The following is a 25,484-nucleotide window of genomic DNA, read 5'->3' as shown; positions in this document are numbered from 1 at the left end:
AAAAAGTCTGTGGGCTATAGAGTGTTTTCATTTCGGGCTCCAGTACTCTGGAATGCCCTCCCGGTAAAAGTTCGAGATGCCACCTCAGTAGAAGCATTTCAGTCTCACCTTAAAACTAATTTGTATACTCTAGCCTTTAAATAGACTCCCTTTTTAGACCAGTTGATCTGCCGTTTCTTTTCTTTTTCTCCTATGTCCCACTCTCCCTTGTGGAGGGGGTCCGGTCCGATCCAGTGGCCATGTACTGCTTGCCTGTGTATCGGCTGGGGACATCTCTGCGCTGCTGATCCGCCTCCGCTTGGGATGTTTTCCTGCTGGCTCCACTTTGGACTGGACTCTTGCGACTGTGTTGGATCCATTATGGATTGAAGTTTCACAGTATCATGTTAGACCCGCTCGACATCCATTGCTTTCCTCCTTTCCAAGGTTCTCATAGTCATCATTGTCACAGACGTCCCACTGGGTCATCATTGTCACCGACGTCCCACTGGGTGTGAGTTTTCCTTGCCCTTAAGTGGGCCTACCGAGGATGTTGTAGTGGTTTGTGAAGCCCTTTGAGACACTAGTGATTTAGGGCTATATAAGTAAGCATTGATTGATTGATTGATAATAAAGTTTCACCTCCGGGAATTTTAAACAAGGAATCACCGTGTGTTTGTGTGGCTAAAGGCTAAAGCTTCCAAACTCCATCTTTCTACTTTGACTTTTCCAATTATAATTGAACAAATTGCAAAAGATTCAGCAACACAGATGTCCAAAATACTGTGTAATTATGCGGTTAAAGCAGACGACTTTTAGCTGTGTGTGCAGCGCTCATATTTCCTAACAGTCCGTGACATCACACGTACACGTCATCATTATGCAACGTTTTCAAGAAGAAACTCCCGGGAAATTTAAAATTGCAATTTAGTAATCTAAAAAGGCCGTATTGGCATGTGTTGCAATGTTAATATGTCATCATTGATATATAAACTATCAGACTGCATGGTGGGTAGTAGTGGGGTTCAGTAGGCCTTTAATCAAGCTGTGTAGAAAATTGATGGATGATAATTGAATTTCCTGAAAATGCTGGTTAAACTCACTTCCATTTTTGCCGACCACAAAGTTGACATTGGATCCAAAGGTAAAAGGTCCAAGGAAGGAGTGGCACATGAAGTTCTTCAGTGTGATGCTCTCCACAATCCCTGCGTCACTCACGACCTCTCCACCAATGAGCACCTAAACACGTTCAGTTTGAGCACGACATCAAAGACTTGAAAGACAAAATACTTTCGCACCTGTTTACTTAATCGAGCATCTCTCTTATTAGTGTCGGAATCAACTTGCATTGCATCCTCCTCTTCGTCATGTTCCGCTGCTTTGGCCCGTTTGCAGGGCTTCACTCCAACGGGACTATTTTTCGTCTTTGACATTCTTCGCTCCAAGTCAACCCAAAGTTGGAGGGACAACTGCTCGGTCACTGTCAGTCTGCGAGATAAACAGCAAGTATGGCACCTTTACAAACACTATTTTATTATACAGTGAAAACCAAATCAAGGCAGATGCACGCACCCGCTAGCTATATAGTATTAGCTCAGCTGTCAAACGGCTAGTGATGACGACAAAAAAGCTAGCGATTGTTTAGTTTCCCGTCTTGAGTTTGTTTATGCGTTTCTGAAATAAGTTGACAAGAGGCAGACACTAAGCTCCTACTCACATGGGACTGTCACGCCAAATTTCTCCCCCCCCCCCAGTTACTTCCGGGGTCATAATTAATACAGACGTTTTGTTAACGCTATTTTATAAAAATATAACGCTATATTATAAAAAATACAGACGTTTTGTTAACGCTATATTATAAAAAAAAAATTAAAGAAGAAATTTGGTGTAACAGCGCCCTTCTCTTAGCCGGCCGGATGTCATTGTCTTCTTCTTCTTCGTCATTTTAGTTTTATTACAGGGCGCAACCAACGTTACTAGATGCACACTGCCACCTGCTGGAGGGTGTATTCTCATGCTGAGTACTTGAGTTACACGCAACCAAAGCCTAATAACACACAATGTTAATTATTAGGGGTGTGGGAAAAAATCGTTTCGAATACGAATCGAATAGACTACGTTGTGCGATTCAGAATCGATTCTCATTTTTTAATCGATTTTTTATTTAAATGTTTTTAATTTTTATTATTATTATTATTTATCATCAATCCAACAAACCACTACACAACAATACCATAACAATGCAATCCAATTCCAGAACCAAACATGACCTAGCAACACTCAGAACTGCAATGAACAGAGCAATTGAGAGGAGACACAAACACGACACAGAACAAACCAAAAGTAGTGGGAAAAAAATGAATACCGTATTTCTTTGAATTGCCGCCGGTGCGCTAATTAATTTAAAACCTCTTCTCACTCCTGCGCTTACCAAAGGCATGCGGTAAAAGTAAGCATGCACTAATTATTTTAAAACCTCTTCTCACTCCGGCACTTACCAAATGTCTGCAGTAAAAATTTTAGTGTGATTTAAGCTTTGACCTTAAATCCTACTGAATAGCTCTTAATATTCTTCCCTTTATGCGATTTCAAATTACCGGTATTGAAATCAGCCTCCCTCATTTTGAAAATGATGACAGGGGAAGTGTCACTCGTGAAGTCACGAGTTTGACCAGGCATAAATACTAAGCATGCGCTAATTATTTTGGGAAGCGAGTTTGAGCTGGCAGAAATTCAAGGCAGGCGCATACTATATGCCCTGCGGCAATTCAAGGAAATATGGTATTATCAACAACAGTATCAATATTAGTTATAATTTCAGCATAGCAGTGATTAAAATCTCTCATTGACATTATCATTAGACATTAAAAAAACAAACAAAAAAAAAACAATAGTGTCACAGTGGTTTACACTTGCATCCCATCTCATAAGCTTGACAACACACTGTGTCCAATGTTTTCACAAAGATACAATAAGTCATATTGTGGTTCGTTTAATAGTTAAAACAAATTTCCATTATCAGTTGATGAAACATTTTTCTTATAATTATAAAAGCTTTTTTTTTTTTTTAAATCTACTACTCTGCTTGCATGTCAGCAGACTGTCGTAGATCCTGCTGAAATCCTATGTATTGAATGAATACAGAATCGTTTCGAATCGAAAAAATATAATTTTTGAATCGAGAATCGCGTTGAATAAAAAAAAAATCGATATATAATCGAATCGCGACCCCAAGAATCGATATTGAATCGAATCGTGGGACACCCAAAGATTCGCAGCCCTAATAATATTAATGATGATAATCCATCCTGAGATGGGTAGAATAGCCAGATATTGTACTCAAGTAAGAGTACTGTTATCTTAGAGATTTAATCAAGTAACAGTAAGGAGTAGTCACCCAAATATTTACTTGAGTAAAAGTAAAAAGTATGTTATGAAAAAACTACTCAAGTACTGAGTAACTGATGAGTAACCTGTTCGTTTAATGATGACGGCAACAATTAATGCACAAAAACATAAAAATAGCAGTGAACAAATTCACAGCCAGGAATATATTTTAAGCAACTAAAACAATAATAAACACTAAATAATATAGATTTGGTTTTGTGTTACGGTTCAGACTCCTGCCAGCGCCGCTCGTCCATCTGTGCGCACCTCGGGACACGCCCACGGGCGCACACATCCAGGAACGAGCCGCGCGCGTCCCCGCTCTGCAGCAGCCGCCAGCTGCAGTCAATCACCGGCAATCGTCACACCTGACAGTAATGACGGAGCTGCCTTCATAGGCTCAGACAACCTGCCATCGCTTGCCGGATTATAGTTTTCTGTTCATGTGTAAGCATTCTGTATCTGGCTTCCATCCCGCGTACTCGCTCTTCTCCTGCGACTTCCATGTTCCGTTGGTTCTGATGTTTCCTGTTGTCTTCCCGCAGCACTCCCCGTGTTTCTCCTGGATCCCGTTTCCCCTTGCCTCCCGGACTGCCTTTTGGATTCTCGACCTCCCGCTTGGACACGTTTTCCCACAGACTTCCGCGTTCCTTTCGCTCTCGTTAACATTTTGGTAAAACACACCTCAGCTAATCTACACACATAGCCTTACACCATACACACTTGAGTTTTTGTCACACTTAATTTCCTTAGTTTATTCATTAGTATTGTTTATATTCATATATATCTCTATCTATCTAAAAGTAAATCTTTTGACAGTACTGCCACTGTTTGTTGTGAAGCTATAGATATATAATACTTTATTGATTCCTTCAGGAGAGTTCCTTCAGGAAAATTAAAATTCCAGCAGCAGTGTACAGAGTTGAGATCAATTTAAAAAAAAGAGTAAAAAGTAAATAATAGGGGTTTAAAAGGAAACAAAATAGAGAAATATTACAAAAAGAATAAAAACAATGGGAATAACAATATAACAGTAAAACAAGAATATAACAAGACAAAGTAGGCAGTAGTGACCATGTTATGAAAACGTATTGCACTGTTAATGTTTTGCATCCCCTGTCATCCTAATACCCCCCGTCCCCCGTCCCAGAGAGGAGTTGTACAGTCTAATGGCGTGTGGGACAAATGAGTTCTTGAGTCTATTAGTCCTGCACTTGGGATTAAGCAGTCCAGCACTGAACAGGCTCCTCTGGCTACTGATAACGCTATGCAGAGGGTGACTGGCATCATCCAGGATGCTCACTAGTTTGTCCACAGTCCTCTTCTCTGCCACTGTCACCAGTGAGTCCAGTTTCATTCCGATTGTAGAACCGGCCCGCCTGATCAGTTTCTCAAGTCTGGAGCTGTCCTTCTTAGATGTACTGCCCCCCCAGCACACTACCATGTAGAACAGAACACTGGCAACCACAGACTGGTAGTACATCCACAGGATGTACTTTAATATGGAACAGAGCGGTCAAGCGAACATGTTTCTCTACCACATGTCTACCGGCAGGTTTCGATGAGGAAATTGTGGTAATAAATCGGCTCTTACTGGAGACATCAGCGGAGCTTGTGTCGTTCTTCCTGCAGCAGCTGTCAAATAGGCAGCTGCGACTTTCTTGGCACCTCCATGGCTTCAATCATAGACACTGGCGGTCACCAAACCCCTCCGACTTTCAGGTATGACTTTATAATCTCACTATAATACTAGTAACACAATAATCAGATAAGGGATTTTCCAGAATTATCCTAGTAAATGTGTCTAATAACATCTGAATCACTCCCACTGCCGTCGCCTTTTTTTTTCTTTTTTGGTAGTGCTTCACTCTAACTTTCCTCAGCCACGAATCTTTCATCTTCGCTCAAATTAATGGGAAAATCGTCGCTTTCTCGGTCCGAATCGCTCTTGCTGCTGGTGGCTTTCATTTCAAACAATGTGAGGATGTCAGGAGCCCGACAACCCGTGACGTCACACGCACATCGTCTGCTACTTCCGGTACAGGCAAGGCTTTTCTATTAGCGACCAAAATTTGCAAACTTTATTGTGGATGTTCTCTACTAAATCCTTTCAGCAAAATTATGGCAATATCCCGAAATGATCAAGTATGACACATAGAATGGACCTGCTATCCCCGTTTAAATAATAAAATCTCATTTCAGTAGGCATTTAAAAATGCACGCATTTAGTTGTATTCAGTGTTAAAAAATATTATATGGCTCTCACGGAAATCCATTTTAAAATATTTGGCTTTCACAGCTCTCTCAGCCAAAAAGGTTCCCGACCCCTGGCTCGGATCCCATATCAGGGCAAGAAAAAACTCAAGCCATTGGGATACAATGAGAAACCTTGGAGGGGACCGCAGATGTGGGGATTCCCCCCTGGGTGATCGGTGCAATGGACGTCGAGTGGATCTAGTTAATAGTGTGAGAGTCCAGTCCATAGTGGGGCCAGCAGGGGATCATCTTGAGTTGTCAGAGTTGTCCCCAACTGATGCACAGATGAGTGGTCCACCCCAGGTCCCGATTTTGAACAGCTAGCCCCTCATCTGTGGTCACCTAATCTGTGCCCCCCCTCTCACCACGAAGGAAAGGGGGGCAGAGCAGAAAAGAGATGGCAGATCAACTGGTCTAAAAGGAGGAGTTTTGACTGATTGATTGAAACTTTTATTAGTAGATTGCACAGTACAGTACATATTCCGTACAATTGACCACTAAATGGTAACACCCGAATAAGTTTTTTAACTTGTTTAAGTCGGGGTCCACGTTAATCAATTCAGGGGTTTATTTAAAGGCTAGAGTCTACAGATTAGTTTGAAGATGGGAGTTAAATGCTTCGACTGAGGTAGCATCTCTAACTCTTCCAGAGTACCGGAGCCCGAATAGAAAAACGCTCTATAGCCCGCAGACTCTTATTTGGGCTCTGGGAATCACTAATAAACCGGAGTTCTTTGAACACAGATTTCTTGCAGGGACATATGGTACAATACAATCAGCAAGATAGGATAGAACTTGACTGTGTAGTATTTTTTACGTAAGTAGTAAAACCTTAAAATCACATCTTAAGTGCACAGGAAGCCAGTACAGGTGAGTCAGTATAGGTCTGTAGATATAGGTGTATAGGTGTGAAAAGGGGCGTGGTCCGACCATGAAGCAACTGACTGGTGAGTGGATATCTCAGCTGGAACGAGTTATCTAATCACCTGTTCCTTTATTAGCAGTGCCGGAGACCATGAGCAGAGGAAGATAGTGGGAGCAGGAGAGACACAAAGGAGCTGAAAAGTAACAAAGAGCGTAACAAAAGGGACTAGACTGCTGAAAAGCAAAAAAATAAAGTTTGACAATGAGAAAAACGAAAAAAATAAAAACTCTTCTGTTAAAACCCACGTTTCGAGGTTGGTCCGACGAACCCTGAAGGGAAAGAAGCAGACGTCCACAATAGGTATTTAAAGGTATATAGAGTATAGGCGTAATATGATCAATCAATCAATCAATCAATGTTTACTTATATAGCCCCAAATCACTAGTGTCTCAAAGGGCTGCAAACGCTCTTGTTCTTGTCAAAAGTCTAGCAATCGCATTTTGTCCATCCATCCATCCATTTTCTAACACTTGTCCCGTTCAGGGTCGCAGGGGGTAGTCGCATTTTGTACCAACTGTAATATTTTGATGCTAGACATAGGGAGACCCGAAAATAATACGTTACAGCAATCAAGACGAGACGTAACGGACATATGAATAATGATCTAAGCGTCGCTGGTGGACAAAATAGAACAAATTTTAGCGATACTACGGAGATAAAAGAAGCCTGTCTTAGTAACACTAAATAAACCAACTAAATAAAGACATTAACCTTTTGTATTAAACCTTTGGTTTTAAGATATCTCGTGAGAGACTTGTTACATTCTTTAGTGTTGTTACCCTTACCTAAAATTGCCTTTAAGCTCTATTCCCTACCTCTGTAGTCAGCAACCCGCTGCTCTCGAGCCGCATGCGGCTCTTTAGTGCCGCCCTAGTGGCTCCCTGGAGCATTTTAAAAAAGGGATTGAAATTGGAAAAAAATGGGGTTAAAATAATTTTTTTTTTTGTATGTTTTTTGTTTGAGGACAATCATGACACAAACCTTCCCAATAGTTAGAAAACCCACTGTTTAAAATGTTTGTGTGTATGCTTCACTGATGAGAGGATTTGGTCAACATCGTTTTGTCCTACTAATTTCAGCGGATCTTGAAATTACCATAGTGTGGACTGTGAGGCAACAGTTCGTTTACGTGTAAAATTTTCCACTCCTTTGTCTCATTTTGTCCACCAAAAGTTACATGCTGTGCGTTAATGCACAAATGTGAGCGTTGTTGATGTTATTGACTTGTTGGAGTGCTGATCAGGCTATTTAGGCTAGCTGTATGTACATATTGCATCATTATGCCTCATTCGTTGGTATCAGTGGCGGGCTGTGCGTTTCCCACCTAGGCCTTCAGTGATGTCCGACTTCAATGATTACCTCTCAAAATACCATCTTTTATGTCACCACATGACCATTGCTGGAGAAATACTACACAGAAACACATTCACGCAGTACTCGACATTGTACAAAAAAGGTTATTTTCTGGCGCATTTAAAAATCAATAAACCAACATCAGCCATTAAAACATATATTATGTAGTACTGTCAAAACTAAAATTGCAAAAAACATATTAAACGTGGAAAAATAAAGATATAAAATATCTGAACTCACATTTCATCGGCGGGTCAGCTGAGCTAGCTTGCGGGGTTGGCCGACATCGTCTCAAAAGATGTAGTTTCTCTTTAAATATCCTTCTTGAAAATGGTCTTGCAAATATGTGTTGTCTTGTCTAATCATAAAAGATGCAGACGAGGCGTGTTGGCTGAGTTCTTAAAGTTTACTCATCAGGAGCAAGGGGGAAGTGTCTTGCTCAGGACACAACGGACGTGACGAGGTTGGTACTAGGTTGGGATTGAACCATGGACCCTCGTGTTGCGCACGGCCACTCTTCCACTGCGCCAAGGGCCTCTGCATCTGCCGATGAGTTGGATGGTATTGCGATGTCATCTGCAAAATCAAAATCTGTGATGTTTTCCACTCGATGACTGCTGCTAGTTTGGGGCTTTTAATAGCAGCCCCATGTTGTTGTTAGCATCAAGAGAGAGGCGGAGGACGTAATCTAGGACGATGATAAAAACGGGGCGGTACCTTTGGATTGGCAGACCGGGGTGGTGGTTCCTCTCTTTAAGAAGGGGGACCGGAGGGTGTGTTCCAACTATCGTGGGATCACACTCCTCAGCCTTCCCGGTAAGATTTATTCAGGTGTACTGGAGAGGAGGCTACGCCGGATAGTCGAACCTCGGATTCAGGTATAACAGTGTGGTTTTCGTCCTGGTCGTGGAACTGTGGACCAGCTCTATACTCTCGACAGGGTTCTTGAGGGTGCATGGGAGTTTGCCCAACCAGTCTACATGTGCTTTGTGGACTTGGAGAAGGCATTCGACCGTGTCCCTCGGGAAGTCCTGTGGGGAGTGTTCAGAGAGTATGGGGTATCGGACTGTCTTATTGTGGCGGTCCGCTCCCTGTACGATCAGTGCCAGAGCTTGGTCCGCATTGCCGGCAGTAAGTCGAACACATTTCCAGTGAGGGTTGGACTCCACCAAGGCTGTCCTTTGTCACCGATTCTGTTCATAACTTTTATGGCCAGAATTTCTAGGCGCAGTCAAGGCGTTGAGGGGTTCCGGTTTGGTGACCGCAGGATAAGGTCTCTGCTTTTTGCAGATGATGTGGTCCTGATGGCTTCATCTGACCGGGATCTTCAGCTCTCACTGGATCGGTTTGCAGCCGAGTGTGAAGCGAACGGAATGAGAATCAGCACCTCCAAGTCCGAGTCCATGGTTCTCGCCCGGAAAAGGGTGGAGTGCCATCTCCGGGTTGGGGAGGAGACCCTGCCCCAAGTGGAGGAGTTCAAGTACCTAGGAGTCTTGTTCACGAGTGAGGGAAGAGTGGATTGTGAGATCGACAGGCGGATCGGTGCGGCGTCTTCAGTAATGCGGACATTGTACCGATCCGTTGTGGTGAAGAAGGAGCTGAGCCGGAAGGCAAAGCTCTCAATTTACCGGTCGATCTACGTTCCCATCCTCACCTATGGTCATGAGCTTTGGGTCATGACCGAAAGGATAAGATATCGGGTACAAGCGGCCAAAATGAGTTTCCTCGGCCGTGTGGCGGGGCTCTCCCTTAGAGATAGGGTGAGAAGCTCTGCCATCCGGGAGGAACTCAAAGTAAAGCCGCTGCTCCTTCACATCGAGAGGAGCCAGATGAGGTGGTTCGGGCATCTGGTCAGGATGCCACCCGAACGCCTCCCTAGGGAGGTGTTTAGGGCACGTCCAACCGGTAGGAGGCCACGGGGAAGACCCAGGACACGTTGGGAAGACTATGTCTCCCGGCTGGCCTGGGAACGCCTCGGGATCCCCCGGGAAGAGCTAGACGAAGTGGCTGGGGAAAGGGAAGTCTGGGTTTCCCTGCTTAGGCTGTTGCCCCCGCGACCCGACCTCGGATAAGCGGAAGAAGATGGATGGATGGATGGATAAAAAGAAAAGGGGCTAGAGCAGGCCTGGGCAATTCTTTTGACTCGGGGGCCACATTTAGAGAAAAACATGTGTCTGGGGGCCAGTATATGTATTTTTAGGGACACTAATACAAAGTCCGCAATAATGTCTGATTGAATGCTAAAAATGTTATGACAAACCGCCTTAAAAATGTAATGTAATTTACATTTTTATAAGAACGATAAAACACTGAATATTGACAAAATATGAAAGTCACACCCCCTTTCGATCGACATATTTTACAATCAAGAGAAACGCAACAAAAATGCAACAAACAGTGAAATATGAAAGCGAAGGGAACAAAATAAACCCACCTACAATTTGATATATCTGATATACTGCATCACTAAGCTTCAGAACTTTGTTGTGAAAAGCTCCTTCCGCGTCTGTGGAAACGCTTCCCGCCCACACTGCTTGGTGCCTCGTCTGAGCTGCCATGACATAGATTACCATAGTAACTAATTAAATTACCATAGTAACTGGTATATCATCCATAAGTGCAGATTCCAAGCATTGAAATACTTAGTATAGTTCAAGACTTACGGTCATGAAAAAAAAACATCAATGTACATCAAAATGGCAGCTACACTTTGCATCTTAAAGATCTAAAAAAATTATTTGGGAATGTCCGGCGGGCCAGATTGAAAAGCTTAATGGGCCGCATCTGGCCCCTGGGCCAGAATTTTCCTAGATTTAGGCTTGAGTGTCTCCCTACCAGCACTGATTTCAAACGACCCATTTTCTCCGTCAGGGTTGATAACTCTTCTACTGGTATTGGTGTAAACACATTCACATTCACACACAAGGGCCAATTTAGTGTTGCCAATCAACCTATCCCCAGGTGCATGTCTTTGAAGGTAGGAGGAAGCCAGAGTACCGGAGGGAACCCACGCAGTCACGGGGAGAACATAGATCTAAAAAATAATCTATTACTGTAATTTTTTTATTATTTAATACATTTTCATTGTTATCAATACCCATCTTTGTTGATTGGCTTGAAAAAAAAATGGCAGCACGGTTGTACAGGGGTTAGTGCGGCTGCCTCACAATACGAAGCTCCTGGGTTTGATTCTGCGCTCGGGATATTTCTGTGTGGAGTTTGCATGTTCTAGTTCTGCTGCATTACTGTATAGTGGGGCTAGTGTTTTGTTCAGAAACCATCCATTTTCTATACCAATTGTCCTCATTTAGGTCAGAGGCAAGCTGGAGCCAATCCAGGGACAGGCTTTTAACTAGACTAGTCACCAGCCAATTGCAAGGCATATATTAGAATCAGAATCAGACATACTTTATTAATTTCCCCGAGGGGAAATTTCAATTTTCAGCACAATCCCATTCAAGATCAGACAAACATTACAGGGAGACAGAACAGGATCGCTGACGGGTCTGCCAACTTCCGGCACCCCTTACAAAATGGTGAGATACAGGTAAACATGTGGGGGGGAATGGGAGAAAAAAATAAAAGATTAAAATAAAATAAAATAAAAAAAATCGGTCTAAGCCTGGGCCCATGGAGAGGGGTCCAGACTGAGGCCAAGGGAAAAAAAAACAACTCATAGCCATAGTAGACATCCCTCTTACAACAATAAACATCAAAGAACACAAAGAACATGAAAGACATTAAAGAGCAGAGTTGATGCAACCAGCCACTTCTACATACAGCTATGAAAAGTAAAATAAACGTATACACTGTGGTGGCCTCTGCGGTGTTCCACGCCATCGTCTGCTGGGGTGGAGGGAGTATGGCCAGAGACAGGAGCAGACCCAACAAAGCAAACCAAGAGAGCCGACTCCACTCTCGGCCAGTGTCCAGTCCGCATGGATGAGCGAGGATACGTCTGAGGAGACTGAGGTGTCTGATACTTGCTCATTCAGCCAAGACACTGAAGCTTGTCCGTCCCGGCGCTCAGTGCTAGCTCCGCAGCCCTGTCTTTTCATCCACATCTCCTCCAGTCTCTCCAAACTGACTCTGGTGTGGCAGAAACCCTACAGCTGGTCTCTATGGCCACTAGGCTAGATATAGGCATCACAATTTACAGCCTCCAATTATATATGCATGTTTTTGGTATGTGGGAGCAAACCAGAGTACACCAGGAGAATTCCCTGATCTCCCTACTTTGAGGCCTCTGAGAGACCATTGGGACAAGGTTATTTGGGTAAAATACAATCAAAAGATACAATATAGTACATGCAGTGAGAGAACAACACACTGTAAGAGTCATGTTTATTGGTGAGTTTTTGGCTATGATTTAAACAGTGAAAAAATACTTTACATGGGGAGTCTGTCCAATGTGTGGTACAGTGAGCCTCCCTCAGACAATGTATGAGAGTTGCCCCCCAAAAACTATATTTCTGTAATATACATTCTCTCACCATAGAACAGTGGTTCTTAAATGGGGGTACGCGTACCCCTGGGGGTACTCGAAGGTATGCCAAGGGGTACGTGAGTTTTTTTTTAAATATTCTAAAAGAGGCAACAATTCAAAAATCCTTTATAAATATATTTATTGCATAATACTTCAACAAAATATGAATGTAACTGTGAAAAGAAATGCAACAATGCAATATTCAGTGTTGACAGCTAGATTTTTTGTGGACATGTTCCATAAATATTGATGTTAAAGATTTCTTTTTTTGTGAAGAAATGTTTAGAATTAACTTAATGAATCCAGATGGATCTCTATTACAATCCCCAAAGAGGGCACTTTATAAGTTGATGATTACTTCTATGTGAGAAATCTTCATTTATAATTTAATCACTTGTTTATTTTTCAACAAGTTTTTACTTATTTTTATATCTTTTTTTCCCAAATAGTTCAAGAAAGACCACTACAAATGAACAATATTTTGCACTGTTATACAATTCATTAAATCAGAAACTGATGACATAGTGCTGTATTTTACTTCTTTATCTCTTTTTTTCAACCAAAAATGCTTTGCTCTGATTAGGGGGTACTTGAAATAAAAAAATCGTCACAGGAGGTACATCACTGAAAAAAGGTTGAGAACCACTGCCATAGATGGTCAACTCTTGCCTTTGGCTTCACTGAATTTATGAAACATGTTGGTTTTTTTCTCACGCTACTGTGCCCACTCTGAAGTTTAAGGCCCTCGTCACACTTTGACAATATTTTGGAAACATTCCTCAACCAGAGAAACGCTCCTAAGACTGAATTTCTGATATTGGCATGTTGGCTAGAGCTCAGTTTCGTCTTCAGGAGAGTAACTCAAGGCTAGGAACTTGTTCAGCTTGAACTCAAAGTCAATTGGTTGTTCACTGGGGAACTTATAAGGTGCTTTCATCAATGAGCTCAGGTAGGGAATGAGTGTGCAACTCTCCTCAAATGAGGCCAACTTCTTTTTGTACATCTGGCGAATGTGCACTGTGTTGCGATGGTTGAACGCTGTGGAAAAGAAACCAAAGAAACAGTAACTTTGTTTTCTGTTACGTACTTCACTTGTTTTTATGAATTGAATAATTTAGAATAAAATTAGTGGCAACAAAGTGGTAAAAAACCTTAGAGACCGAATCGTACGAAAATCGAAGCCATTTTTCCCGTAAGAAATAAGAGCCACAAAAGAGCCACCTTTCTACTTAGCTACACAAATTAAAAAGTGTTTCCCACCTTCTTTATCAAAGTACTAGCACTGGTGTAACAGCTAAGAACGCACCAACGATGATGTGCTCACTCGCCTTTTTCTCAAAAGACGTTTTCAAATGCGAGTGACAGTGCTTTACCGGACAACATGTCTCACTGTCGTGACTCTATAAACAGTATACTACAACTTCCAACATTCTTTGGCCCCATGGTGGGTTGTATTGCAGCTGTTTACAATGTAATAAAGTACAGAGACTGAGTCAGGAACGTTTAGACGATTTGTTTGGGCGCTGGATTCTGCTCAATGCTACACGGGCAAGCTGACCTCTTTGTGATGGTGGTGTATGAAAAACTGGGCAAAATTTCATTGAAAACTGAATCATACAAAAAGTAGGGAACATAAAAAAATCAATGTAAGACCAGATTTGTTCCGAAAAACTGACTGCAAAATTTCCCCCCCAAATTTTATGAATATTAACTTTCACGTTCACTCTAAACCAAGGGCTTCAAACTAATTTAGATTGGGGGCCACGTGGAGAAAAATCTACTCCCAAGTGGGCCGGACTGGTAAAATCACGGCACGTTAACCTAAAAATAAAGACAACTACGGATCGTTTCCTTTTTAAAAAAAAAAAAAACACATTCTGAAATTTAAAAAATCATACCGTTTTTTTTTTTTTACACTTACAAGTTGCGGTTAATAGTGTTCTATCTTTATTTGTCGTTATTCATATTTTCTGAATAAATGATGTGATAATGTTCATCAGTCAACTCATTGGTGTTAATTTTTAATCCATCCATCCATCATCTTCCGCTTATCCGAAGTCGGGTCGCGGGGGCAGCAGCCTAAGCAGGGAATCCCAGACTTCCCTCTCTCCAGCCACTTCGTCTAGTTCTTCCCGGGGGATCCTGAGGCGTTCCCAGGCCAGCCGGGAGACATAGTCTTCCCAACGTGTCCTGGGTCTCCCCCGTGGCCTCCCACCAGCTGGACGTGCCCTAAACACCTCCCTAGGGAGGCGTTCGGGTGGCATCCTGACCAGATGCCCGAACCACCTCATCTGGCTCCTCTCGATGTGGAGGAGCAGCGGCTTTACGTTGAGCTCAACCCGGATGGCAGAGCTTCTCACCCTATCTCTAAGGGAGAGCCCCGCCACCTGGCGGAGGAAACTAATTTCGGCCCCTTGTACCCGTGATCTTATCCTTTCGGTCATGACCCAAAGCTCATGACCATAGGTGAGGATGGGAACGTAGATCGACCGGTAAATTGAGAGCTTTGCCTTCCGGCTCAGCTCCTTCTTCACCACAACGGATCGATACAACATTCGCATTACTGAAGACGCCGCACCGATCCGCCTGTCGATCTCACGATCCACTCTTCCCCCACTCGTGAACAAAACTCCTAGGTACTTGAACTCCTCCACTTGGGGCAGGGTCTCCTCCCCAACCCGGAGATGGCACTCCACCCTTTTCCGTTTTTAATCCATCAAGATAAAAAAAATCAAATCAAAATCAAATTACAGTATGTTATTTATGTAATTTGATCATTTTCCTCCACTTATGTACAAACATCATGTGGTTAATTTGTACATATGTAGCATCATCCACAAAGATACAAAGAATTGCTATTGCGACATCCAGTGGACACATTTAGAAGAGCTGTTTCTTTCATTCAAAAATTTCAGGTAAATTTTTATTAATAGCAAACTCATTCCGCGGGCCGAATAAAACTCGTTTGCAGGCCAGATCCGGTCCTCGGGCCGTACGTTTGACACCCCTGCTCTAAACTCTGTGAACGTCATCTTTACAAACTAAAGGCAGTGTGTGTTGTGCTAAAGATGTCTATTATGACACATGGTTTAAGGCATAGTAAATGTTTTTGTTGGGGCTTTTTTGGCGGAGGGGGTGGTTCCTACTAGAGTGGAGCTATGAACTAGTGTATATTGGTGGTCATTCCTGGTAGTTTGTTGTGATATTGGTAAAGTTGGCATGCAGTATATTCACCTTTCATATAAAATGCCACATAGTGGAGAGCTGATTTTTCCATACTGTAGAAGGGAAACTTTGGTTTCAAACACCCAACAGCTGTCATGGCCTTGATGACTGACACTGCCACACCCTTCAAAACAGGCCAAATGTCTTCAAGTCATAAAAACCTGTAACAAAAACTTTGACATTTGATTGTTTCTGACCTGTTCCAGGTACCCTAATGTGGGAAGGCAAATGAGAGGGATTGGCTCACACAGAGGAGGAACTTTACTGGGCAGCTGCAGGTTGCAGTAGAGCTCAGGAGCGCTTGAACAGTGATAAAATGTATCAAAGCCAAATTATATTTAACTGACTGATGCTACAGTTACAACGCGTAGCAAAAATATCTCATGGAACACGGATCGGCATTCTTGGGAGAAATTAGGAGTCTCACCTCAAAAACTTGTACTGTTTCTGCTTTGTCTCACAAGCGTAGATGCGTTCTTTGTATTCCACTGCATATTCGCTGCTTCCACGCACCAAGGCCTCATACCTAAACGCACGAAGAAAGTAAATATGGACACAAGTTATGAATCCAGATTTTCCCCCGTGATTTGTCATTGTCAATGATTGTCATTTAAAAAAAACAATAATATTTCATTTGTAAAACAACAAACACACACAAGCATATTTCAAGTGCTCCTTTTTTGAGCGTGGCATTTACTTATTGACTGTGTTTTTGACGACCCCCCTTTAGGGTTGTACGGTATCAGGTATTAGTATAGTACCGCAATACTAATGGATTATTTTCAGTAAAATACCGTCTTTGAAACGTACAGGTACCCCCCCCGCGCCCGCGTTGAAGTCACGTCGTGACATTGCTGGTTTACGAGCAGAGGAGCATGTTCGGCGTCACACAATCACAGAGTACTTACAAGCAGACACAGTGTGTAGACAGAAAAGGGAGATCGGACACATTTGGGCTTAAAAACTAAAGATAAAGGTGAAGTTATAACACTGAAACACCCTCAGGAAGAGGTGCTTTAAGACATGGCTAGCTAGCTGGCGGCTAACATCCATCCATCCTTGGGCAGTGTTTTAGTGACTTTTAAATCATTAATCCTGGTCTCCATGGCAACAAATAAAGTATGTTTCTTAAAAGTATCATCCCTGCAGGATGAGGAATAGCTAAACATGCTTCACACAGTAGTTCACCGGCGCCACAATGTAAACAAACGCCATTTGTGGATCCACACTAAACATCCACTGTAATGATACCAAGTACTGTCGCGTATCTAGTTGATATTTTTTGGCACCACAACATCTTCTTTCGATTTTTTTTAATGTATGTTATGTTTATAAACTCAGGAAATATGTCCCTGGACACATGAAGACTTTAAAAATGACCAATGTATGATCCTGTGACTACTTGGTATCGGATTGATACCTAAATTTGTGGTATCATCCAAAACTAATGTAAGTATCAAACAACAGAAGAATAAGTGATTATTACATTTTAACAGAAGTGTAGACGGAACATGTTAAAAGGTCAAGTAAGCAGATATTAACAATAAATGAACAAGTAGATTAATAATCCATTTTCTACCAAGTGTCCTTAATAATGTTGACAAAATGATAGAATGATAAATGACACAATATGGTACTGCATATGTCAGCAGACTAATTAGGAGCCGTTACTTACAACTAAAAGACAAGTTGTCTTGTATGTTCACTATTTTATTTAAGGACTTAACTACAATAAGAAACATGTTTAATGTACCCTAATATTTTTTGATCAAATAAAGCCAATAATGCAATTTTTTTGTGGTCCTCTTTATTTAGAAAAGTACCGTAAAGCAGTGGTCCCCAACCACCGGGCCGCGGCCCAATTGGTACCGGGCCGCAGAATTTTTTTTATTAATTTTTATTTTAAAAAAAACAAAATAATAGTAATAATTTTATATTTTTTATTTTAATTAAATCAACATAAAAACCACAATATACACTTACAATTAGTGCACCAACCACAAAAACCTCCCTTTTTCATGACAAAAACGTCCCTTTTTCATGACAAAAAAAAAAAAAAAAAGGATTCCCCCCGCCCCCACCGGGCCGCGGGACAAATTATTAAGCATTGACCGATCCGCGGCTACAAAAAGGTTGGGGACCACTGCCGTAAAGTACCAAAAACATTTTAGTACCGGTACCAAAATATTGGTATCGTTACAACACTACCCCCCCTGCGCTCTCTGATTTTTCGAGCAGCCACAAAAATTAATGTGCCCTTTTTTAACTCTGCCTAGCAACGAATGGATTAAAACATATGTAATGTGACCAAAACATTGCATTTGAGCAATTTTGCTTAACATTTCAGAATTAATTAAATCAATACATTGGATGAAGATTTTTTTGTTTGGAATTTAACTAGAAAAGTAAAATAATTCAATAAGACACATTACTGTAGTTTTTGATTACTATTTTTTTTATATATACATTCCTCTGCATTATACTGTACATTTTTTTTCAATCAGTGTAACACTTAGTAGTGTTCTCCTCAAATCAAAGTCATTCTCCCGTTTATGAATAGTGTTTGTCACATGTACCTCTGCTTTCCATCCAGATAAGTGACGGGGCAGAAGCCCTCCATTTCAAACTCCTGCGAGAATCTGTCCTTTACATCGGCTTCCGTCAACCTTTGTGGCAGCAGGTGTAGTTCCGGCAGAGGGCGTGGGCAGTTAGGTGCGATGAATTGATCCGGAGTTGCCAGGAATATCTGCCGTGGTAAAATATAACTTGGGATTTTTGCGCTTTTACATGTGAAAGCTCAATTTGATAACCTCCAAATGGTGCGCGTCACACATCTTGAAGTAGTGTCTCTTGTATTCAGCGGCATACATAAGGGATGGCGTTTCTGAGCAGTCCACCAGGTGGTTATCCAGAGCAAGGCAGACAGGGCAGTACTGACCAAACTCGCCAAGCTGTCGCTGAAACTCCGTGGGTGTAACACAAAGCTTGTTGATGCAGCCAGCTTGGCCTGTATAAAAAAAGAAAACATATAATAGACACATTAATTACAATGCAAACTTAACCTGATTTGCTTGTGGATAACCTACCGCTTCGTGTCCTCTTTAGGTAAGTGTGGATGTATTTCATGCTGGTGCTTATCTCCTTGATAAGGGTCTCCCACATGTACCACTTGCTCTTGAGGCCATCAAGCGGGATCAAGTTATCATATTGTTGTCGGAAATGTTGTCTCATACTCTCAGCCTCCTGAGTGTAACAGGTGTTGCGTATATGGAGGATCGCTGTGCTGTCGTGCATCAAGTGGGGCCTGCCGTAAAAACAATAGGACAGTTCGTAAGGTTCTGGTTAGGAGGTGATTATTTTGGGAGGGGATGGATCTCACTTTTTTTCCTCCATTTTGCTAGCAAGGCCTCTCTTGAGGACCTCCACTGTCCCCATCTCAATCTCAACCATAATCATGGGGATGATGCTGTGAGACTGCATTAGCTGTGCTTGCTTCATTGTCATGGGAAAGCCATCCAACACATACCTGAAATACCAAACAAGTCCAAAAAATATATATATGTATATATACACTTTGCATTTGCAAATTCATCCATTTTCTACCGCTTATTCCCTTTTGGGGTCCCGGGGGGCGCTGGCGCCTATGTCAGCTACTATCAGGCAGAAGGCGGTGTACACCCTGGACAAGTCGCCACCTCATCGCAGTGAAATTGATTAATGAACGTTTATCTGTTTTTTGTATTATTCGTTTCACGTCAGATCTTTTAAAACTTATTAATTACAAAAATCAAGGTTTCACGGTGTATCTTTTTTTTTTAGCCTTTTAATAAAGTCTTTGCAGCACGGTGACGCAGCGGTTAACCTGCCCCACGGCAAGAATTCCCGGGTGCAGGGTTTTTTGTCTAGAGTTTGCATGTTCTTCCTGTGACTATGTGTGTTTCCTACAGGTATTCCAGCTTCCTCCCACTAGCATGCACCTGGGGATAGGTTGATTGGCAACACTAAACTGGCCCTAGTGTGTGAATGTGAGTGTGAATGTTGTCTGTTTATCTGTGTTGGACCCGTGACGAGGTGAGGACTTGTCCAGGGATGTCCCTTGCCTTCTGTCCAGGGGTGTCCCTTGCCTTCCGCCCGAGTGCAGCTGGGATAGGCTTTTTTACTGGTCCGTGGAACATTGTAGAAATAAAATTAACACCCAAAAAATCCCAGCAAAAATGAAAAAAAATTGCTTAAAAAGATCTGACGTGATGAAAAAATGCAAACATTTTGATATTAATAAAACAAATGCAAAGATTTGTCTTTAAATATATGTTTAGCCTTTTTTATTAGCCTATTTCATTACAAATGTTATAATGATGTCAAGCCACCACCATATTGACAGTCAATTTAAGTTGAAGGGTTTTAAGTACCATGCCTTTGCTGTTCTTTTTGGAATGTAAAATAGTTCCATCTATTTTCTACCGCTTGTCCCTTTTGGGGTCGCGGAGGATGCTGGAGCCTATCTCAGCTGCATTCGGGCGGAAGGCAGGGTATACCCTAGACAAGTCGCCATCTCATCACAGGGCCAACACTGATAGACAGAGAACATTCACACTCACATTCACACACTAGGGCCAATTTAGTGTTGCCAATCAACCTATCCCCAGGTGCATGTATTTTGGAGGTGGAAGAAAGCTGGAGTACCCGGAGGGAACCCACGCAGTCACGGGGAGAACATGCAATCTCCACACAGAAAGATCCCGAGCCCGGGATTGAACCCAGGACAACTCAGGACCTTCGTATTGAGAGGCACATGTACTAACCCCTGTACCACCGTGCTGCCCTGTAAGCATATTTATATGCACATTATATTTTTCTATATTTGTAACCTGTAGGTGACTGATTTTCTTTATTGAATGTATAGTTACCTCTTGGCAGATGAATTATTTGCAAAAAGATGTTGAAGCACAGTGATAAAGTGAGTTTAGTGAATTTAGGAGAACACGGGTTCAGTTTTTTGTTTTTGTCGTAGTCTCAAGAATTGTTGAAATTCGAATCGGTACCAACTACTGTAATTCTGTTAAAGTAAAAACCTTAATAAAAACTTATCAGTGTCCCCCGCACCTGTTTTTTTTAATATGTGAAAAAAGTTTGGACAACCGTTCTCTACTCAGCACCATTGGCAACACTAAAATTGGCCCTAGTGTGTGAATGTGAGTGTGAATGTTGTCTGTCTATCTGTGTTGGCCCTGCGATGAGGTGGCGACTTGTCCAGGGTGTACCCTGCCTTCCGCCCGATTGTAGCTGAGATAGGCGCCAGCGCCCCCCGCAACCCCGAAAGGGAATAAGCGGTAGAAAATGGATGGATGGATGGATGTACAGTAAATACACAATTCTACATACAACTGTCTCATCAGATCTCATTTGATTGTGCAATGTACTTAAAAACAATGAATAATTGTTGCATTAATGTCGCTGAAAATGTTTCAGTTCATTGAGTAAAAGGTGATTTTTGTCTAACCCTTGGGTGCAGCAGACCAGGCTCATGAGCACCAGTTCCAGGCTCTGGATGGCCAGTTCATCAGGCACAGCAAGGCCTTCATGGAGATGCTCTTTCATCTGTGTGGCCAAATCGCTGTGACCCTGGGTGTCGAGAACCCGACGCATGACGCCGCCGATGGACAGCAAGTCCAAGCCGTACTTCTGCGACAACATCTGCGCGACTTCATCAACATGTAGAGAAATTGATTAGAAAACTAGAGAAGTGTATGAAAAACTGCAATTTGAAACTCACCGCCAGTTTTCCCTGATTTTGGTGGTCCAATAATAGCCATTTTAATAGGAAGCGTAGGGGAGGGCTTGGTCTGCCTGAGGTACTTTAAAGGATTGAGCATGAATGTTTGCTGGTTCTTCTTAGACTCTAAAAAGTAGATATACTGATTGAGGAGTACGGGATAGGCGCCATCAAGAGGCCACAGCAAAGGCTGGATGATATCTCTTTCATTATACCGCTGTGTGGAAAAGGATGTAATTTACTCTAAAAATGTCTCAATCCTCAAAACCAAGGTTATTTTCGCTTACCCTAACGGGGTCCAAGCAGCCAAAGGCACTATGAAACTTGTAAGAGTAGAGGAGTAACTGCTGTGACAAGTTGTACGAAATGGCCAGGCATCTTTGGAAGAGTGATTCCCTGTTGGTGTACAAAGGCTCCACTTTTAGGACGAGTTGACGTCGAACAATCTGTATCTTACGGGACGCATTTATAGATATCCTCGGAATGTTCAGCTCTGCCACAAGCTCCTAGGTATAGAAAACACACACAAAAGCAAATGTTCTCAAAGACTGAAGTACATGTACTGAAAGGTGAACAGTCACCAACATTAAGCCTTTATGATTTTACAGGCAATGTTTGAAGTAACATTGAAATATACAAGACACACAATCGTAAAGAGAAGTTAACCACCCGTTAATAAAATAAAACAAAACTGAAAATAAGACAAACCACTCACCCTTTAGGGCAGGGGTGTCCAAAGTACGGCCCGGGGGCCATTTGCGGCCTGCAAGTAATTTTTTAATGGCCCCACAGCACATTTTAAAAATACGATTGAACATTTTTTAAAACGTAAAAAGTGATATAAAAGAGCAAACGGGTGAAATGTAACAAGAACATTTTGCAATGTTTACTCTAATAACACAAAGCTGCCATGCAGGTTGTTTCTTTCTTTAAAAAATAATAATGAATCAAAATCAATTTCATTATGAATTATTGACCTATTCATGGCTCCAATTACATCACGTTAAATTTTCCACTTTGAGATTTTTTGGGGGGAAAATGTTACATATTTTGTGTTTGCCATATAAAAAACTGAACTGTTTTTTTAAAGAAAGGCCTAAAATGAACAAACAAAAAACATAAACAACAATAAAACTTATAATTGACGGATAGATCTGAAGTTAATCTCGAGATTATTGTGTTAAAAGTAAACAGTAAAAAAATGTATTGTTATTGACCTTTTTAATGCTCCAATTATTATATAATCTGACATATTCCACTTAAAAAATTATTGGGTGAAAATATTCCATATTTTGTGATTTTTCCATAAAAACAAATACAACTTAAATTTTTGAAATCGGTATATCGACAGATAGACCTAATGTTGATCTAGAGATTTAAAACTTGAATAATAATAAAAAAAATAATACTGAATAATGACACATTTTTTTTTATATTTTTTGGACCAAAACCCTTTGGGGTCCCTGAGATCAACCCTGAGTGGAGGCCGAAATGTATATTTTTTTTAAATAAAAAATATCAAAATGGCCCCCACTTTCTTTGATTTTTCAGTGTGCGGCCCTCAGTGGATAAAGTTTGGACACCCCTGCTTTAGGGGGTACAATTTACCACAAACAAAAATTTGATATCCAAATTTGACAATTTTCGGTTAGAGTTAAAGTACCAATGATTGTCACACAAACACTTGGTGTGGTGAAATTTGTCTTCTGCATTTGACCCATCCCCTTTTTCACCCACTGGGAGGTGAGGGGAGCAGTGGGCAGCAGCGGTGCCACGCACCAGAATCATTTTTGTTGATTTAACCCCCAATTCCAACCCTTGATGCTGAGTGCCAAGCAGGGATGTAATGGGTCTCATTTTTATAGTCTCTGGTATGACTCAGACGGGGTTTGAACTCACAACCTACCGATCTCAGGGTGGACACTCTAGCAATTAGGCAACTGAGTAGGATGTTTGAGTTGAGGTAAGCGTCATAGAAAGGTTGGCGGATTTTGGAATATGCTAACAGTAGCTGCTAGACTACATATGTGACTGATATACCCAAGGTTTGCATGTATTAACGCATGTGCATACTTGATACCGCACGCAAAGCTGATATACTAAGCTCATGCGCAGAAAATTGCGTCTATTAAATGCCTTTAGTGTGTCTGTCTTCATATACAATATACACGGAATGCCATATATGCTATTTATTAGAATGCTCACAATAGTAGGAGGAGATGCAAATACTGTATAGTCATTTAGCACTCGCGAGGTGATTTATCATGCATTAACTGCTTTGCAACTGTTTCATTTCTATATTTAGCACATTTAAAATGTTTCTGCATACAGGCACATTTATGGCTGAGGAGAGCAGTGCAATATGCCTGACGATGCTTGTGTCCACAATCAACATATTTCTGTCAGATATGGGTGAATTTAAAAACATGAATACCGTGAAAAGGTTTGTGATGATCAAAGTTATAACAAATACAGACTTGAAACAGCTCACTTTTCATGAGTTTAAAACACATATTTGTTTCACATTTGAAGTTGAATTTCTGACTGACATAAGTGAACTTTTGCACATTATGCAATTTTTTTTTCTGGTTAAACTTGTATAAGGGTTGTCAAAAATGAGTTAACACGTGATTAATCACAAAAACATATTACATTGAACATGTTACAGATTAATCACACAACCTTTTTTGAGCACACACGCTCATTTACCTTAAAGGTACATGTTGTTCTTTAGTCAGTGATCAGGTAAACGCGTGCGTCAAATATGATGTGAGGAGACCCAGACTGGTGTGGTCAAAGGTCAATTTCACTACAAAGTAAACTCCGATAAGACTTTAGAAAACGTTTTAAACAAAGTTTTTTAACTGTTTTTAACTTTTTAACTGCTTTTATCCAACAAATTGTTCTTAGGGTAATTTGTGTTTGCTTTTTCAATGTGTATTTTACTTCTGTTTTAAATGTTATTTTTTAGTCTGTCCTTTGCCTCTCTTCTTTATGGTGTCCATCTCTTTGTTCTTCAACTGTGGTTGTTTTTATAGGGCTTTATAAACAAAGTTGTATGGTATGGTATGGTGGATAAATAACATGCATTTGGGTAAAATTTTCAAAAAATGTTCCCGTATGACATTCTGACAATAAAATTAAGTTTTTGTGAAAATATTGGAGTCTCTTATTTAGATTAAGAATTATGTACGAACATGATTGTAATTACCGTAATCTAAATTCAAACATATATATGTTAAGGGTGTGAAAAAAATAGATTTTTGAATGAATCGCGATTCTTATTTGTAACGATTCTTAAACGAATCCAAAAAATTTAATAAATTTTTTTTTTTAATCTGCCATGTCCAGCCACTCAGCCAAATCATATGGCTGGTGTAAATGATCATACATGCTGTACAGATTTACTTTAGAACAGATAAGTGTTGGATACTTCTCCTGTTGCTTTATCTGTATTGTTTGGTCAGAATTGTATTAAACAAAACCAGTTTTCTTTTATGTAAATAGAAATGTATCACAGCTGGCCATCTATTTCATGGAGGAATGTCGTTATTGTAGAGCTGGCACCCAATGTTATTAAAAAGTATTAATTTTGAATCGAGAATCATTTTCAATCGGGAATAGATTCTGAATTGAATTGTTACCCCCAAAAATCGAATCGTGTGGTGCCCAAAGATTCACAGCCCTATTGTATATACACTATATTGCCATTAGTATTTGACCACTCATCCAGATGATGAGAATCAGGTGTCCTAATCACTTGGCCCGGTGTATTAAATCAAGCACTTAGGCACGGAGACTGTTTCTACAAACAGATGTCAAAGAATGCTCTGCTCTCAGTGATGTCCAGCGTGGACCTGTCATAGGATGCCACCTGTGCAACAAATCCAGACATAAAATTTCTTGAAATTTCCTCACTCCTAAATATTCCAAAGTCAACTTTATTAAAAGAAAAGTGAAGAGTTTAGGGACAACAGCAAGTCAGCCACAAAGTGGTAGCCCACGTAAACTGAGAGGATGCTGAAGCGCATAGTGCAAAGACTTTCTGCACAGTCAGTTGCTACAGAGCTCCAAACTTCATGTGACCTTCCAATTAGCCC

General features: G+C 41.2%; 2 protein-coding genes and 1 long non-coding RNA gene across 8 annotated transcripts in view; 1 reads left to right on the top strand and 2 right to left on the bottom strand.

Moving 5' to 3' along the window:
• Positions 1-1,918, bottom strand: part of si:dkey-119f1.1 (Structural maintenance of chromosomes protein 6-like) — a 29,030-nt gene extending 27,112 nt beyond the window's left edge. For 3 of the 5 annotated variants that reach the window (XR_009806807.1, XM_061900623.1, XM_061900622.1), the window contains exons 1-3: positions 1,697-1,918; positions 1,278-1,467; positions 1,083-1,218 (exon numbers count right to left, since the gene is read on the bottom strand). Coding sequence is in view for 3 of the 5 variants with exons in the window: in XM_061900623.1 (XP_061756607.1) it covers positions 1,083-1,218; positions 1,278-1,467; positions 1,697-1,749 (379 nt within the window). In the remaining 2 variants the exon portion in view is untranslated. Of the gene's footprint in view, positions 1-1,082; positions 1,221-1,277; positions 1,468-1,551 lie in introns of those variants that run through there. The other 2 variants (XM_061900624.1, XM_061900625.1) reach the window with 2 other exon arrangements.
• On the top strand, positions 1,172-24,543 carry LOC133552961 (uncharacterized). The gene is made up of 2 exons (XR_009806808.1): positions 1,172-1,485; positions 21,124-24,543. It is a non-coding gene; the product is annotated as an uncharacterized LOC133552961 (long non-coding RNA).
• Positions 11,307-25,484, bottom strand: part of ak9 (adenylate kinase 9) — a 57,669-nt gene continuing 43,491 nt past the window's right edge. For both annotated transcript variants that reach the window (XM_061900621.1, XM_061900620.1), the window contains exons 25-35: positions 21,672-21,890; positions 21,385-21,601; positions 21,112-21,313; positions 18,991-19,137; positions 18,698-18,915; positions 18,422-18,618; positions 18,188-18,357; positions 16,039-16,137; positions 15,809-15,911; positions 15,621-15,735; positions 11,307-13,424 (exon numbers count right to left, since the gene is read on the bottom strand). In XM_061900621.1, the coding sequence (XP_061756605.1) occupies positions 13,216-13,424; positions 15,621-15,735; positions 15,809-15,911; positions 16,039-16,137; positions 18,188-18,357; positions 18,422-18,618; positions 18,698-18,915; positions 18,991-19,137; positions 21,112-21,313; positions 21,385-21,601; positions 21,672-21,890 (1,896 nt within the window). In that variant the 3' untranslated portion in view covers positions 11,307-13,215. The remainder of the gene's footprint in view (positions 13,425-15,620; positions 15,736-15,808; positions 15,912-16,038; positions 16,138-18,187; positions 18,358-18,421; positions 18,619-18,697; positions 18,916-18,990; positions 19,138-21,111; positions 21,314-21,384; positions 21,602-21,671; positions 21,891-25,484) is intronic.

This window comes from Nerophis ophidion, linkage group LG05 (genome assembly GCF_033978795.1).
Source record: "Nerophis ophidion isolate RoL-2023_Sa linkage group LG05, RoL_Noph_v1.0, whole genome shotgun sequence".
NCBI classification, from domain to species: Eukaryota; Metazoa; Chordata; class Actinopteri; order Syngnathiformes; family Syngnathidae; genus Nerophis; species Nerophis ophidion.
This window is presented reverse-complemented; position numbering and strand designations above follow the sequence as displayed.